Source organism: Bidens hawaiensis, unplaced genomic scaffold (assembly GCF_021521415.1).
Source record: "Bidens hawaiensis isolate Kalapana, Puna unplaced genomic scaffold, B.hawaiensis_p1.1 tig00023456_1, whole genome shotgun sequence".
NCBI lineage: Eukaryota > Viridiplantae > Streptophyta > Magnoliopsida > Asterales > Asteraceae > Bidens > Bidens hawaiensis.
The window spans coordinates 299,896-313,429 of record NW_027493689.1 but is presented as its reverse complement, the minus strand read 5'-3'; the positions used below and the strand labels follow the sequence as shown (position 1 = coordinate 313,429).

Below are 13,534 nucleotides of genomic sequence, written 5' to 3'. Positions count from 1 at the left end.
TGCAACAACTTAAATGAAGCACAAACATGTTATGTGCTGGAAATAATGTATTTGAGTTCTTGTATGCTTAAAGTTAGTTGTGCTATATATTTTCTGTAAGTTATAGAGCAATCATCTTTCATGTGTGGATGCTTTCATTGTCGTTCATTTGGCTAGTTATGTTTCCCGACAGTGGTGCGTTCCTCCTTGATGACGTTAAAATTAGTATGAACATTTAGCATCCCGCCTAAAAAAGGTTTGGTATTGAGGATAGTTCCAAGTTAATGCTTTAAAAAATGATGGCAAAAAGTTCCACACGAATTAAACGTCACACAAGGATCATTCTTAAATTTTTACAAATCTAAAAATGTCTCTCCACACAGTTTCACCATTGCATTGTGGCATACATATATCCCCGTGTATTCTTTCCAAGAAAATAAGGGATTTAGTCCCCACCTTAATTGGTCACGAGCGAGTAATCAACTTTCCTTTTGAGCATGCAACACATGTAATGTCCTTAGTCTGAAGAACCCTTTGGTTCTTTAAAGAGTGTCCATATGAATCTTTTAATTTTTCGCATCATTATTGAATCGGGATGGCCTAACCGATCATGCCAAATCATAAAGCTTTCTTTGTCCATAAACTTCTTGTTATGACCATATTATATTCAATTGCAGTAATTTTAGTGCAATACAAACCAGAGGCAAGTGCGGGTAGCTTTTCTAAAACTTGTTTTTTACCCGATTACATACATAAAATAAATCACAAAAATGATGCATAGATAAAAACTGGCCCAACTAGTTAAGCAACACCAAGACCTAGTGGCAAAGACAAAAAAATCACAAATGTAAAGAACTAGAGAAAAGAACGATCTCACAACAATTTATCTATTAATGAATTGCAAAAATCACTCTTGAAACAACCTAAATAATATGTCTGTAATCCACCACAACCGTTGTTCCAATATTGATTAGAACCAAGAAGACCATCAAAAACACAATACCCCAAATTAGGGTTTCAGATCTAACAAACCCCCCAATTCTTCAATCAGAGTGAAAACCCTAATTCTTCAATCAAAGAACAACTTAGGGAAGAGTGAGCGATCAGCGCATTATTGCTTTGATACCATGTCACAAAAGAATATAAATTATTTTATTGAAAGCAAGAAACAAGAAAAATAAATCTTGAATGATTACAAGCAGAAACGTCGTTAGCAACAGCTCTATACAAACAAGAAAAGCAAACAAACTACTGATATAGAAGAAGTGTTAATTTATTGCACTCATAACAATGAATAGAATGTCTTCTTCTAAGGAGGCGACGACCTAATTGCACAAGGAAGGAGCAGATCGTTGACACGGTATTCCAAAGATAAGCCCAGAGAATTTGGTGTTTCCATAGCTAGCACATGAAAGACGCTCCATTCCAAACTAGAAGACGCGTCAATGAGAAGCTACACTGATCGGGTTAAAGAAACCTGGGCTCATAGTCGATAAATGGTCTGAAACTCTTGTCTCTATAAATTAGGATCATAAGCTTTAAAATTTCTAAAGCTACATCCTTTTTGGAGTTTCAGTTCTTTCGGGTTTCATCCCTTGGATTACTATCAGATGTGGATCTGTCATAAGCTTTTTCCTTTCTTGAATGAACAGACTTACTTCGACTTATTTTGTTTGATTGACTTTGACTTGTAGAAATGTCCTTGATTGCTTCAAGAATTGGAGTCATAGCTTATTTCATCATCTTTTGGAGTTCGTCTTTATATTGGGCGGGAATTTCTTTATTTTCATTATTAATGTTCTCCTCATTCTAGTTTTCTTGGAAGAATTGTTCTGAGAATTTTCACTTTCTTCTCTTGACATACTAAAATAAAATTTTAAAGATAAATTCAATGTTCGGGGAATTCAAAACTTATCTTTTATATATCATATTATAGTTACAAGAGTGCACAACATTATTATATAGCTACATTTGTTTACAACTACTAGGGTTCTTATTGTCTACTTCTTCTAGCGAACAATTAATTTCTTGATCTTGGTGTTTTCTTTTTCCTTTTCTTTCATCTCTATTTCTTTCTTGAGCATTGCTTCTGCTAATTTGGTAACATCAATTTCATAATGAGTTAAATCATCTTTGATATTATACATTCCTTCTAAGGAATTATAATCCATTTCGGACATTCACCTTTAGAATGTAAGAATCTTGAATTATTGGATATCTAAAATATTTCTGTCCCTGAGGATATTCTTCCGGATAGATCATTACCTCTTTTCCCTTTATCATCATTAGTTTCTTGAATCTGCTTGATCATGCTCCATGCATATTCTGATTTGGAATGATCAGAGCTAGTGGAATGTTAGTATCGAAGGAATTTGAATCCTCCTCCATTTTTGTCTAATATGAGTCTTCATCACTGGATACAGGGATTGGGAGTAAAGTTGTCCCCATACACCCTTTTCCTTTACCCGATCGAGGTTGAAATAATCCTCGACTAAATTGACGATCGGACATCCGTGCGATGTTATATTAGGGATAGGAGTGTATTCCTATATTATCCGTACTTTTGTATCTTATTTGTAGCAATTTTATTATTTAATGTTGCAACTCTGATACTTTTAATCAAGAACCAATAACTATATAATAAGATTGAATCTTATCCGTAATATTTTTTTAATCATTCAATAATTATATCCTTTGATATTCTAAAAATGAATACCAATGATTTCATCATAAACTTAATAACTGATTAAAGCCTAGATATAATTAAATATCTAATTTTGATAGGAAAAGTTAACGTACAAATTAAATAGCATGCTAATTGTAATAATTAAGTAGTGTAATTATTCTGTAGCGTAAAATTACACTACAATGTAATTATATAATTATAGTCCTATGTGTATATATAATTGCATTATTTGATTCTCACAATTAGCATGTTAACTTAATTTATATTTGATCCAAACTCTCTCTCTCTCTCTATATATATATATATATATATAGAAGATTTCTTTTGAGAACCACTTTGAGTTTTAAGAACTCGAAAAAGCTCAACATAACAATTTTTTTTTTGAATTTTTTTACACATACGTAATATATGTAGGTTACATATACGTAAAAAAATTACAGAATTTTTTACGCACCGCATCAACTTTTTACATATGTGTAACAAACGGTTAAATTAGTGTAATAAGTGGACAGCTTTATTTTCTCTCCTACCATAATTTTTTAATCAGATTTAATCTCAACCACATAATCTAATCTATTTAATTAAACGTGTGGTTAAAAATGAAGTTATTAAGTTCTTAAAACTCAACAAGGTTTTCAAAATATCCCTCCCCAATATATATATATATATACACTTGGTTAGATCCCGTGTTACACACGAACGAAAAATATATAAAACTTCATATGTATGTGTGTGCGTGCGCGTGCGCGCGCGCACGTGTGTGTTATATACATTTTAATGAATTGTAAACGTCAGATAATTATAAGATTTCAGTAAATCAAGACATTTAAGTATAGATGTTGTAAAATAAGTTGTGTGTTATGAAAACTATTTTTATTGAAATTATAAGACATTTAAGTACACAACATAAAAAAATGCTACAAATATGAATATAATAATGAGATATATTTATAATTTTATTAAACTGCGCATTTAATAAAGCAACAATATAATCCAAATCTTTTGGCTTAAACACCATTTCAATCCAAACATCCATACATCCGGTCCAAGCGCTCATAAATAATTTCCCAAAATCCAAAAAAAAAAAAAAATGAAGTCTCAAAATTAAAAAAAAATAACAATTAAAAAAATTAATTGTTTTTATTACTCAATAAATGATGATTTTAACAATTAATTTTGAAACTTTCTTCAACTTAGTAGTTAATGTTTAAAATTAACATGTGAAAATTATATAAATGGAAAATTGATGAGTTGGAAGCCTTTGTGGGCATGCTAATTAAATGTCATGTGAAAACCTTATATTGCTTTAATAGTATAGTAAGATATGATCCAAACTCTCTCTCTCTCTAAATATATATATATATATATATATATATATAGGGTAAGGTTAAAATAAAAACCTACTTGACTTGTGAAAAACTCTAGAAATCCATTCTCAACCACATGTTTTTAATTAAAGTTTGAAGCTTGTTGTTCAAAATTAAAGTTAATAAAAAATGTAAAAGTAAATATAATTTGTTCTCTCTCTTGAAAACATATATAAAAATTAGTAAAAAAATGTTAAAAAATAACAAAACATTTTTTTCCGATTTTTCGATGGTTTGTATTAAATGTAACAACATATATTACATGTGCATAAAAAAACAAAAACAAAAAAAAACGATGTTAAAAAGGTTGCATTTGAAAAAAAACAGTTGCGTTATCTGATAAAAATGTTGCATTAGGTCTAATGCAACTTCACCTAATGCAGCTTCTTTTTGTAAAATAAAGGTTGCCTTAGGCCACTTTTTTGTAGTGTGTGTGTGTGTGTATATATAACCCACTTGAGTTGTGAAAACTCTAGAAACCCATTCTCAATCACATCTTTTTAATTAAAGATTTAATCTTGTGGTCCACAATTAAAGTTAATAAAAAATATAAAAGTTAATTTACACTTTCTCTCTCCTGAAAACATATATAAAAATTAGTAAAAAATGTAAAAAAAATAACACAACATTTTTTTTATGTTTTCGATGTTTTATATTAAATTTAACAACATATATTATATGTAACGAAAAAAAAAACGATGTTACATAGGGTTTTCACGGGTTTTAACAACTCAAGTGGGTTTTCATTCTATACTTTGCCTGGGTTCTAGTGAAAACTCTTTTTAAAGAGAAAACTTAAAAACTCCTAAAAACTTCTAAAAAACTATTTTTAATTTTTTTTTAATTTTTTTTGAAGTTTCTTTTTTTTTTCATTATTCTTATATGTTGTTATTGGTTCAAAAAAAAAAACTTGACGGTAACCTTGTCGGTATAGTGCGCATATGTAATAGTGTGCATTGCATATATGCAAAAGTGTTTGTATTGCATAGAATACAACACTATTGCACATATTTGATACACACTATTGTATATATGCAATATAAGACTAATACACACATCGAATACACATTAGTACGTATGTGTAATACAACATTAACGCACATGTGCACCACATCGACTTTTATTTTATTATTATTTTTTTCATATAATACAACACTACTACACATATACAATACACAAATATTGAATATATGCAATAAAACACTATTAAACTAAAAAATACATAGTAATACACATGTGTAATACAACGGTATCGCACAGTAATACGTATGTGCATTACAGCGGTTTTTTTTATTTTTTTATTTATTTTTATTTTTTTATATTTTTTGAGTGAAATATAAGAATATATAAGAATAATGGCTAAAACAGAATTTTGAAAATATTTTTTTATTTTTAATTAAAAATAATTCTTTAGGAGTTTTTAGGAGTTTTTTAGTTTTCTCTCTAAAGATGAATTTCTCTTGATCCTCTCCCTATATATATATATATAGGGTTAGTTATATTTGAGAACACAAAAAAAGTTAAGAACTTTTAGAAACTCTTAAAAACCAAATGTTTTTTTTAACTTTTTTTATATATTAACATTATTTGAGACTTGTTTTATCATATTTATAAAAAAAAATTTGATTCCATATATAAATCAAAAGTTACACATGTTATGTGATAAAAATTTACATATGTGTAAAACAACATAGATATGTGTAAAAAAACTAATTTTCATAATTGTAATCGTAAATATAGATGCCAAAAGTGATAAAATTATACTTAAATAACATTAACCTACGAAATTTTTTACAAAAAACGTTAATTATTAAGAGTTTCTTCAAGTTCTTAAGTAATTTAAGAGTTCTCAAATGATACCAATTCTATATATATATATATATATATATATAGGATTAGGTTCATTTCCGAAGTTTTCTTATTGCGAGAAGTTCTTCCAGCCAATCATATAATTTTCTTTTTATTTTATGTTTAATTAATTATTGGGGCATATTAGTAAAATTTTCATGTTTTGTTTTTTGGTAACTATTTAATAAGTCAGGAGTTTCACACATAATTTTCTTTTTATCCTTTTTTATATTATATTGATTATTAATTTTTTATTATTTCAAAAGTCTTTTTACAATTCCATATTTTTATATTAAAATATGAAAAACTCACTCCGAATAATTATCCCAACACATTAAAAGTAGATGCTACACATCAATGTTAATAACATATCCTATACACATCATACAACATATCCTACACATTAAAAATATATGATATACATCAATGTTCCCAACATATCCTACACATCATACAATGTATCAAACAACATATCCTATACATTAAAAATACATGCTACACATCAATCTTAACAATATATCCTACACATCATATAACATATCCTACACATTAATTAATCAACATATCCACAACCCATATATGAACATACATAACACATAAATGATCCTACATGTTATAAAATTTACACGTACAAAGTTCAAAATACCACATACACAGTACATATATGAACTCACGCATGATAAAATTTACACATACACAATTCGAAATACCACCTCCACAGTACATACATGAAGCTACACACAATAAAGTTTACACATACACAATTCAAAATACCACTTACTCAGTACAAAATAAACTCCTTTTTTATATTAAACTACGTATAATAAATAGTGGACTACGCTAATAACTTACAATTATAAAATTTTCACATACATTAATATCTAGCTTAATGAAAGAAATAAAATAGTAAAAATTATATACGACACTATGACTATTGATTAAGCATAAAAAATGAAACCGTTAATATCACTTACACAGTACAAAATAAACTCTTTTTTTATATTAAACTACATATAATAAATAGCGGATCATGCTAATAACATACAATTATAAAATTTTCACATACACTAATGTCTAGCTTAATGAAAGAAATAAAATAATAAAAATTATATATGACACTATAACCATTGATTAAGCATTAAAAAAATGAAACCGCTAAATGCATTAATGTCTAGCTTAATAAGGGATACATCACAAAACACATATGCACCCTTTTTAATTAAAAATATGTCATCAACATGTATTTGTATTTATGAATTTGCCATTTCTTTTGTTGACCACTGATTAAACATAATCAATGGTTCAGATTCTCTTCTCGCATTTCTCGCTATAATATCACTTCTTGCAAGATCCATCCCCTATATATATATATGGTTGAGTTTAATAGAGAAATCATATTAGTGTGAGAAGTTGGAGAAATCTTTTGAACAAATCATATTTTTTCTTTTCTTTTTCTCATTTAATTAAATATAAGGGTATAATGCTAAACCTAATAATTTATTTTATATGATAAGTATTAATTGTATTTTATAGTTTCAAATTGTCAAAACAAATTAAATTATTAACAATAATATCAAATCATCATTCAAGTTTTGAGCCGATCATACCACTTTTTATTTATTATTATTATTATTATTATTATTATTATTAATCCTTGTCACTTCGTCAACCATTATTATTCATTTCCTTCTTATATTCTTATTTATCATCTAAATTTAATTTGACAACGTTTAACTTAACAAAGTGTCCCATAAGTACACTATTAACACTTCATCAAATTGTATGTATAAAGCATATGTGTAGGCTTATATCAATTTGTGTATCTTTTGACCCCTTCATCTAATATATATGTGTAGTATTTGATTCCTTTGATTTATTTATATAGTGTTTTATTTTGCATACGTATTAATAACACAACAAATTATTTTGAGTCGTATTCATATGTAGGATTTGCTCACTAGACCAGCATAATTTTTTTCAGTATTATTCATGTAACATCCTACACATTTATTATTTAAGTCGTATTCATGTGTAGGATTTGTTCACCAGACCAGCAAAAATTCCTTCAGTAGTACACATTTATTATTTGAATCATATTCATATGTAGGATTTGCTCATCCGACCAGCATATTTATTTGATTGTATTCATGTAACATCCTACACATTTAATATTTTAGTCGTATTCATGTGTAGGATTTGTTCACTAGACTAACATAATTTTTTACAGTAGTATTCATGTAACATCCTACACATATATTATTTAAGTCATATTTATGTGCAGGATTTGTTCAACAGACCAACATAATTATTTTTAGTTGCATTTATGTACCATCCTACACATTTATTATTATTATTCCTATACACATTATAATAACCCTACATATAAATATTTTGCATGTGTAGACTTTGTTCAAAGTGTGTGGGTTAAAATATCCATTCGAGTTCTTTATAATTCAAACCTACACAAACACATAATATACTTACAATAAATTATGATAAAAGTTACTCATCCACTATGTCAAAATAAATCTACGCCTGAAATTACAATAATTAATAACAAACAAAATCTAAAGAAATTCTGTATTTTCGTAAAATAGTTAACTTAGAATGTAAAACCTAATAGTTTGTTTTATATACAAAAATAATATAATTAATCTTATCTAAACAGGACACAAATTTGGAATGTGGCAGGCCATCAATTTGGAATGCATTAATATATGAACGTTTTAGCTTAAACTTCTAAATAACTAAATACCAATATACCCTTTTAGCATTAAATATATTAAAAAAGGAATATCAATATTACAAGATTGTCATCTTGAATGTAGGCCGTAGATCAATACAATCAACGGTTGTAATTAACTTCTCATACTTCTCACGCTAATATGATTTCTTCACTGAACCATTTCATATATATATATATATATATATATATAACATTAAATATTAAATTATTATCATACATATACTTTTATGATAATTTATTTTTATCTAATGTATGCATATTTGTCATATAATGCAATTGTTTCTTTTTATGTAATTCATAATTTCTTAGAAGTTACAAGTAGTATTAAGCTCATGGCTTAAAATATACATTATAGAACTAAGGTCATGGTGCTATACAATTAATTAACATGAAACATGCAATTGTTTATTAAGCTCATGGCTTTATATATACACTTGTGGCATTAATATTTATTCATCTCTTTTTAACATGATGGAAAAGTAAGAGAGAATGTTTATTCAATAAATTAATGTAAATGTCATTACTTTTGACGAAGATCGGCTTTCCTGTCATGTCCAGTTGTTTGTGATGTTTTTTTTGGAATCCTGGCATCTTGTTTTTTTTGGAATTCGCTGCCATCAATTATGTGTTGTGATTAGTTCATGTCAGGATTAGGTTTTTAACGTATTATTATCAATTTTTGTTGCTTTTTGTAATTGTTGTTGTGTTAAAATATCAATTCAAATAGGTTTTATATGTAAATTTACACTTATTGTATGATTAGTATTGTACAGGTTTATATTGTTAAACTTGGATTAAAGGACTAAAAGTGTGATATGCTGAAAAGTTCAAGGATTAAAGATGATGAAGGGCTCAAGAGGCTAACAACATGGTGTATAAAATGATGCTTCTCTCACCTCGAGAGATCGATCGTAATCACGTTCAGTTTTCTTTCATCTAAAACTCTAGTTTGTCTAATCTTCAATCAAAGGAGAATCTATTGAAGAATTCTACACTGCTTCAATCTTGTAATGTTTTACTTCTTTGTTGTTTCTTTTTATCAAAACTGTTAGGTTTTAGTTTTGTGATAATTAGTAGATTAATTGTAATTGTGATTGAATCTTGTATCTTTTTTGTTTTTGTTGAAATAAAATTTGTGTTTTCTGCTCAAATTTTATCATGTTGGAAAGTGTATGATTTCTTTGCTAGTTAGGGTTTTCGTTTGCTTTGTTCTCAAGCTTAATTTGTGATATATTGGTATTTGGCTATTAAGGTTTTAGCCTATTTTATTATGAACTAGCGATCTTGTATGAGCTAACCAAAACTTTATTTTTAGTAGGATTTGGCTTTGTTCTCAAGTATAAGCTACCAAAACTTTGGTATTTAGCTGGATTGGGTTTGCTATCTAAAATAGGGTTGTGACATAGGTTGTTGCCCTTTTACCTACCAGCTCATTGTAATCGTTTGGATGTTTTTAATGTGGAAGTTATTTAAAAAAAAAACTACCAATTATTCTTGCTCTTCTTCGTGTTAAGTTATGGCACGGATGACCGTGATAAAGGTATTTAATACTGAAACTTAACTCTTTACCTTCAGTGAAATAAACAAACTTTGGGAAAACATGTGTGATCATGTGTAGTTATATTTGAAAGGCACGTAATATGTAGGATCTTTTAAAGGCACCATTGCTGATTTTTGAAAGGTAGGCTTCAACCGAAACAATTATCCAGTCGGCCGGTGAACCACTTCGAGCCGGCCTGGTCTGAGGATCGAACGGCCGAACTGGTCCGGCCTCAAAAGCATTGCTCTAACGTGTAACAAATAAGGAGATTTAAAGAACAAATGAAGAATGAGTTTGACATGAGTAAGCTTAGTCTCCTACTGCTTTGGCCGAAGTCTCCTCCAATATAAATGATGGGTTACTTAAATATGCACTCTATACCTGGATATCAAGGCAAACCTCATGGGTGAACTCGTGATAGATGACCCAGTGGGTTGTACCTTACCCTGGCGGCTTGATTAACTACAATATCTCTTCATTTCTATTAAGGAAAATTCCAAAATAACCATTTTTATCAACTTTTTTCCAACTAGCGATGGTTTTGAAAAAATATCCAAAATAGTCACCCTTTCCCATCGGATCCAATGTAAACAAGAACTAATCTGACGGATTAGATGGGCCTCTAAAATCTCGCCACGTGTCACGATGTTTGGTCTTCTGACGTAACACGAAGCCAATTCGTCGTCCAACGAAACTTGTTTCGTCTTCCGACATAATATTTCATCTTCTACATCTCAAAACCTGAACCTCCATAACCAATCTTCATCTCCGTCTTTCTTATTTCTCCATATAATAAACCAAATTCATAATGTAAATTGTTTAGTTTTTCGACGTGTACAAAACCATAGTATTTGTTTTCCACGAATCACATTTTTTGTTAAGAAATCGATGAAAGATTAATCCGTTAAATTCGACGGTAACTGGAATTAAACCATTGGACCCAACGGTTTAATTTTACGTCAGTTCATCACTTTTTACGTTAGACGATTTTTTTACGTCAGATGTGACATAATATTTGTACACGTGGCGATTTCTAATATGCTGAGTTAATATGTCGGATCAGTTCTTGTTTGCGTCGGATCCGACGAAAAAATATGACTATTTTTGGTGTATTTTCAAAACCATTGCTAAATTTGGAAAACGTTGATCAAAATTGATTATTTTGAGAATTTTTCTCTTTTAATTAAGTCAAACTGTGAAAATATTCTGTTACGCTAAAGGTTTATATAACAAACTAACGATATCTCATACCATTAAAATTAAAATTTTATTCATTTTTTTACGATATCTCATCCATCATTATCACCGTGACACCGTTGGCCATGAAACCAATTTTTTTTCTTTGCCAATTTAGTGGTTGTGAGTTGTGATTACAATACAGAAAAAAAAGAAAAAGAAAAGTAGGGGTTACACCATTAAACATTTAAATGTTTAATTTGCCATCAAGCATACATGTATTGTACATGACTAAACTAAACCAAAAAAATAAGGAGCCATGATCTATGTAAACTAAGTAGCAGCGTTTGGAAACCAAGACCATACTAGAAAACTTAACTAGCCATTATCAAAGGATCGATACAAGACAGATAAATGTTTTAGAATTTGGAGAGAATATATAACAACAAAATTCAAACATACAATAATTCAACAACACTACTTCTAGCATGTACTGCTTTTTTTTTTAATACGTTGGCGTAAAGAAGAAACCGATGCTTGACATTTTGGCTTACTTATGCCTTGTGTGTATAAGGAAAAGGGGGTCTTTATTTCTTAGAACCGGGGTACCTATTTCTTCTATGATCAAATCTTCACTCTTCATTCCATTAGGAAGTTCCCAATCAAACCAGTAAAGTAGGTTCGCAATCACGAACTCTATATTTCCTGGAGCTGTATTCTTCGCTGGGCAGGACCGTCGCCCCCCTCCAAACGGAAGCATCTCAAACCTGTCATATCCAAAATCAACATCCGGATTTGCAAAACTCTCTGGGTAAAACTCATGTGCATTCTCTCCCCACGTTCGTGGATCTCTTGCTAGCCCCCAAGCATTGATTAGTACAACCGTACCAGGAAAAACATCGTACCCACTAATTTGAGTTTGGTTTACACATGCGTGCGGAATCAAGTATGGGGCAGGCGTGTGGAATCTAAATGACTCCTTCACCACCATTTTCAAGTATGTCATTTTTGTGGTATCCAGTTCTTCTACCTTTTGTATTTCTCCTGCGCAATTTCGGATTTCATTTTGTAGTTTTTCAAACACTCTTGGATTTTTAATGATCTCGTACATTACCCACGTCAAGGCCAGAACAGACGAATCGATTCCACCCATAAGTATATCCTGAAACATTATTTGGGGATTATATTTAATTAGACCTCTATCAAAGAAAACACAATAAAATAAACCGTTTACCATCATAAGAGCTTTTAAATCTGCATAACTCGGTCGATAGCCAGAAGCATTTGGTTTAGAAGACATGTCAAGTACAGTATGGACAAAATCTTTGTCCTCATCACTTACATCTTCCACTTTATTTTTGAGATGGTCATCAATGATTGTGTCAATGAACCTATCAAGATTTCTAAATCCTTCATTCAGCCTACGATTCCATCCACTAAGTTGATCAATAAAATAACCCAACCACGGAAAAGAATCACCAACGGATCCATTCAATAATCTAATGGTTTCATCGAGCATAAAATCCAATGACGGACCGTCTAGCAGTTCTCCATAGCTCTTACCAAACGCCACCTTACACACCTTATGCTTTACTATTTCTAGGAACATACTGCTTAGATTCACCTCGGTGTTAGGTGGATTTATCGATAGAGAATGGACAATGCTCTCCATCTCTGTCACCAGCACATGATTAGTCAGCTTAGCTCTCTTAGGACCAAGGAACTCGGTTACCAAAAGCTTGCGCATCTCTCTCCAGTGATCGTTGTGTGGCGAGAAGGAAACATCATTAAAATTGTACGTTAGTAGTTTGGTAGCTTGGAAAAATGCGCGTGAACAAAAATTGTGATCTTGAGTTTTTAAGACTTCTTTGGCCATGTCAGTAGAAGAGATGATAAGAAAGGGTTGTGAACCAATTTGGATTTGCATAACGGGGCCAAATTGTTTCGAAAGTTGCCAAAAGGCCTCATGACGAGGCTTACCGAGTAGTTGGTGCAAGTTTCCGAGTATGGGAAGTTTTGGAGGGCTTGGGGGAAGCTTAGCCTTGAATGACTTCTTGGATTTTATGGTACTATAAACAAATATGCAGAAGATGGAGATGACTAATACTGCCCATTCATTGAAAATGGCCATGTGGTCGGTTTAATTTGGCTCATGGTGGTATTTTAAGTTACTCCTTTCTCTATTTATAATG

The 13,534-nt window shown here is 30.1% G+C and overlaps 1 protein-coding gene across 1 annotated transcript; it reads right to left on the bottom strand.

Moving 5' to 3' along the window:
- Nucleotides 1–11,885: 11,885 nt before the first annotated feature.
- LOC143567609 (parthenolide synthase-like) lies at nucleotides 11,886–13,534 on the bottom strand. The gene is made up of 2 exons (XM_077053988.1): nucleotides 12,577–13,534; nucleotides 11,886–12,504 (listed from the first exon to the last, which is right to left on the bottom strand). The coding sequence occupies exons 1-2, from the start codon at nucleotides 13,471–13,473 to the stop codon at nucleotides 11,893–11,895; spliced, it is 1,509 nt and encodes a 502-aa protein (XP_076910103.1). The 5' UTR covers nucleotides 13,474–13,534; the 3' UTR covers nucleotides 11,886–11,892.

Excerpts from the sequence above, each read along its gene's own strand:
- LOC143567609 (XM_077053988.1), bottom strand. The coding sequence starts at position 13,473 with ATGGCCATTTTCAATGAATGGGCAGTATTAGTCATCTCCATCTTCTGC. Across the intron at positions 12,505-12,576 it reads ATTTAAAAGCTCTTATGATG|GATATACTTATGGGTGGAAT; the intron begins GTAAACGGTTTA and ends ATAATGTTTCAG.